Source organism: Malurus melanocephalus, unplaced genomic scaffold (assembly GCF_030028575.1).
Source record: "Malurus melanocephalus ecotype Western Australia unplaced genomic scaffold, MMel_1.1 scaffold_9242, whole genome shotgun sequence".
In the NCBI taxonomy this organism is placed as follows: domain Eukaryota; kingdom Metazoa; phylum Chordata; class Aves; order Passeriformes; family Maluridae; genus Malurus; species Malurus melanocephalus.
Window position 1 is genome coordinate 1 of NW_026632472.1, and position 1077 is coordinate 1077.

The following is a 1077-nucleotide window of genomic DNA, read 5'->3' on the forward strand; positions in this document are numbered from 1 at the left end:
TCCCCTGTCTCCACCCCATATCCCCTGTCCTTACACCCCCATATCGTCCTTGTACATCTCCAGGGCCTGGGGGCAGTGGGGTCAGTGGGGTGAGAGGGGTGAGAGGGGTCAGTGGGGTCAGAGGGGTCAGAGATCCCATCCCCACCCCATATTCCCTGACCCCGTATCATCCTTGTACATCTCCAGGGCCTGGGGGCAGTGGTCAGTGGGGTGAGTGGCGTCAATAGGGTCAGTGGGGTCAATGGGGTCAGAGCGGTCAGTGGGGTCACATATCCTGTCCCTACACCCCCATATTGTCCTTGTACATCTCCAGGGCCTGGGGGTGGGGGGCAGTGGGGTCAGTGGGGTCAATAGGGTCAGTGAGGTCAGATATCCCATCTCCACCCCATATCCCCTGTCCCTACACCCCCATATTGTCCTTGTATATGTCCAGGGCCTGGGAGTGGGGGGCAGTGGGGTCAGTGGGGTCAATAGGGTCAGTGGGGTCAGATATCCCATCCCCACCCCACATTCCCTGACCCCATATCGTCCTTGTACATCTCCAGGGCCTGGGGGTCAGTGGGGTCATTGGGGTCAGAGGGGCCTGAGGGATCAGAGGGGTCAGTGGGATCAGATATCCCTTGTCCCCAACCCCATATCCCCTGTCCCCCCAGTGTCTCCCCGGTGTCCCCTTGTGGTCACCCCTCACCTCCAGCAGCAGCAGCGTCTCCTGCTCCGTCCACTCCCGCGTGGCGCTGGCGGCGGCTTTGCTCTGCGGGGTCAAACAGGGGGTCAGTGTCAGTGGGGTGGAGTCTGGGAGTCCAGAGCCCAGTGGTCAGCGGGGTGGGGGTCCGGAGCCCAGTGGTCAGCGGGGTGGGGGTCCGGAGCCCAGTGGTCAGTGGGACAGGGGTCCGGAGCCCAGTGGTCAGTGGGACAGGGGTCCGGAGCCCAGTGGCCAGTGCCCACCTTGGACGGCGCGTTCCTCTTGCTGTACATGTCCGTGCGCAGGCCGAAGTTCTGCATGTCGGCCGGTTTGTCCTTGCCCTTGTCCGGGAAGGTCAGCATCTGCTGCGCGGCCGAGCCGGGCTGCTGCGGCTG

At 63.7% G+C, this 1077-nt stretch overlaps 1 protein-coding gene across 1 annotated transcript; it reads right to left on the bottom strand.

Moving 5' to 3' along the window:
* Positions 1-481: 481 nt before the first annotated feature.
* Positions 482-1071, bottom strand: LOC130588664 (SWI/SNF complex subunit SMARCC2-like). Its single transcript, XM_057389562.1, has 3 exons — positions 946-1071; positions 689-751; positions 482-548 (listed from the first exon to the last, which is right to left on the bottom strand). Exons 1-3 carry the CDS (start codon positions 1042-1044, stop codon positions 486-488), a joined length of 225 nt encoding a protein of 74 aa, XP_057245545.1. The 5' UTR covers positions 1045-1071; the 3' UTR covers positions 482-485.
* Between the last annotated feature and the right edge of the window lie 6 nt (positions 1072-1077).

Coding starts and splice junctions, on each gene's coding strand:
- LOC130588664 (XM_057389562.1), bottom strand. CDS start 1,044: ATGCTGACCTTCCCGGACAAGGGCAAGGACAAACCGGCCGACATGCAG. Junction 752..945: donor AGAGGAACGCGCCGTCCAAG/GTGGGCACTGGC, acceptor TTGACCCCGCAG/AGCAAAGCCGCCGCCAGCGC. Junction 549..688: donor AGACGCTGCTGCTGCTGGAG/GTGAGGGGTGAC, acceptor ACTGACCCCCAG/GCCCTGGAGATGTACAAGGA.